The sequence below is a fragment of the Leptinotarsa decemlineata genome, unplaced genomic scaffold (genome assembly GCF_025532065.1).
Source record: "Leptinotarsa decemlineata unplaced genomic scaffold, Ldec_3_MD MMD2_tig00000505_RagTag_RagTag, whole genome shotgun sequence".
NCBI lineage: Eukaryota > Metazoa > Arthropoda > Insecta > Coleoptera > Chrysomelidae > Leptinotarsa > Leptinotarsa decemlineata.
Window position 1 is genome coordinate 2,103,113 of NW_027412549.1, and position 2,607 is coordinate 2,105,719.

Consider the following 2,607-nt stretch of genomic DNA (forward strand, 5'->3'; position numbering starts at 1 on the left):
GTTGAACCCAACAAAAAGCAGAAATGTTATTAATGAAGTATAATAGTACGATATACACTTCTAGCTTCTAAAAAAAGCGCAACAAGGACATCAATGAAAGACGAACTGAAAGGACTAGACAAGAAAACAAATCACGAGGGATGAAACAAAGAAAAACAAATCTAAAATGGAGTTAACTGGAAAATTACTCATAAGCTCAATAAGACGAATTTTCGATATATAGTTAATGAATTCAGAATAGGAGAAAAAACAGTTTAACGTTACAGAAGAAATAAATGATAAATTTAATGAAAAGCAAGAAAAAATTCAAGCACAGTAACTAGCTGACAGATAATAATGATAATAATAATATTTATTCACCTCAAATGTACATTGAAAGAATACAATAGGAAGAAGAAATTCAGTGGTAAATAAATACATACTAGCCAACAAACCAAGCCTTGCTCATTCCAATTTGTTTCATACGTTCCACGTTCGATAGTTTTCTTCAATTCGTAAGTGACCTTATTACTCTGCCTCTGAATATCTAATGTTGGCATTTCATCTTAGACTCATTCAACTTCACCTCGACTTCATTTCGGTAATCGAATATGTCATCTTGATTTTTTTGTCATTCAATTCTGGAATATTCGTCAATCCTCATTAATTTCACTAAAAAGTTTCCTTCATTTCGTTCTTTTCTTGCGACTTTTTGTTACTTAAGTTGTTTTAGCAATATTTCTTGGCTCTTTATTCTGATTTTCGCCTGTCATTGAAGTGTTTCTCTTCTTCTTTTCTGTTCTTCCAATTTCACTTTTATTTTCATTCCTTTTTCGCCTAACTTCTCCTTCCTTTTCATATCTTGTTGCTCTAGTTGTTCCACTGTTTCCACTGTTCTTCATTTCCACCTAGTTATTTCAGTAGCTCATTCACTTCTTTGCTCAATCTCTTCCAAGACTGAATGATATCTGCTTCAATCACTTCTCTCCAGGACCATTCCTTTCAGCGCTGCTGTAAAAATTTTGAACTTCTGGATTCTTCAACATGTAATACATTTATTGAATTGATAACTTTAGCTAATTACTCAACTTGAAACATATTGTAACTTATTCTCCAAACTTTGAAGCCTTCGGGCCATAATTATTTTTTCAGTTTGTTCCAAGAGCCAATTTCTGCCCTCAACTATGTTTCTAGACTAGGATAGTCGCAAAGTGCGTGACCTAAGCTAACTCACGCTTTTTTTGCATTTCAATTATTATTGTGCATTGTGACACTTAAGTGACACTAGTGGCGAGTAGTGGTACTATGTACTATCTTTTTCAGCTACCCGCTAGGTGGCATTAGGCGTAATTAAATATTTGGAATTACCGCGTTGATTTGAGAAAGTTCTGGTTCTAGCTAGTGTATTCAGATCACCTCGAGATGGCAGTTATAAGTGCATATAAAAAGGCTAGCGGCGCAACTGCGAGTTAGTCTTCCGGACGACACTAATGCCTGCACGAATCCCGGGAAGCTTACTAGTAGGATCATAGAACATAAATGGTTCCATAGATAAAAGAAACGAGCTACTGGAACTGCTGTCACGGCTAGACATAGACGTCACTATAGGAGACACGATTAAGAAGCGAAAAGAGCTATCGAATCCCAGGATACAACATATATAGGACAGACAGGCCAGGGGGGCGCATCGCCGCAGGGGGCGTTGCGCTACTAGTAAAAACAGATCTAGCGCAAAACGAAGAAAGAAGACCAGAAATCCAAATCGGAGAAGCAGTAGCAGTCAGAGTCAATGTGAGACGCTACGAGCAGCTGAAAATATCATCGGTATACCTACCTCCGCAAGGTAGAAGAATAGAAAGAACCGACATGGCAGAATTAATCCCAGAACTCCATCCCACAGTGGCCATCGGCGACTTCAACGCAAAGTCGCCAGACTGGAACTGCAGATTTGCAAACACAAGAGGTAGAGATATAGTAAGATTACTAGAAGAATTTGAGGACATCGAGGTGGTAGCATCAAACAGCCCAACGTACCACCCGCAAGCAAACGCAGTCCCAAGCACTCTTGACATCGCGCTAGAACAGAACGTCGATACTACGGAGATGGAAGTACTAGATGAAGGTTCGTCAGACCACAACCCCATCCTATTTACAATAGGAAGGGAGAAGTGGAAACAGACAACCCAACAAAGCGAATCATAGACTGGACAAGATTCCCAGCGAGCCATACACGACGCGCTGGGTGAGATACCACGCATCGAGACAAAAACAGATCTGGAGAACGCCACGGACCAGTTTCAACAGGCGATCATACAAACAACGGAAAGAAGCGCGAGGGAAGTCCCAGCCACGCGCTATAACTTCCAAGAGCACCTTCCACCAGAAACGATGGAACTAATCAGAATAAGAAGACGCCTGAAATGACAGTACCAAAGAACACGTGCACCGATGGACAAAAGGTGCATGCAGAGAGCAAACAGGATACTGAAAGAAGAGCTGAAAGCGATCCGAGAAAGACAGTGGGCCACCCGTCTGGAAGAACTGAGCACAGAAGATAGATCTGCGTGGCAAATGCAGAAAAAACTCATAAATGGACCTCGACAATCCTGCCCACCAATACATGGCGAG

At 40.4% G+C, this 2,607-nt stretch overlaps 1 protein-coding gene across 1 annotated transcript; it reads left to right on the plus strand.

Moving 5' to 3' along the window:
- The first annotated feature begins 1,845 nt into the window (after nucleotides 1-1,845).
- Nucleotides 1,846-2,181, plus strand: LOC141481874 (uncharacterized). The gene has a single exon (XM_074174213.1). The coding sequence runs from the start codon at nucleotides 1,846-1,848 to the stop codon at nucleotides 2,179-2,181; it is 336 nt and encodes a 111-aa protein (XP_074030314.1).
- Nucleotides 2,182-2,607: the final 426 nt, after the last annotated feature.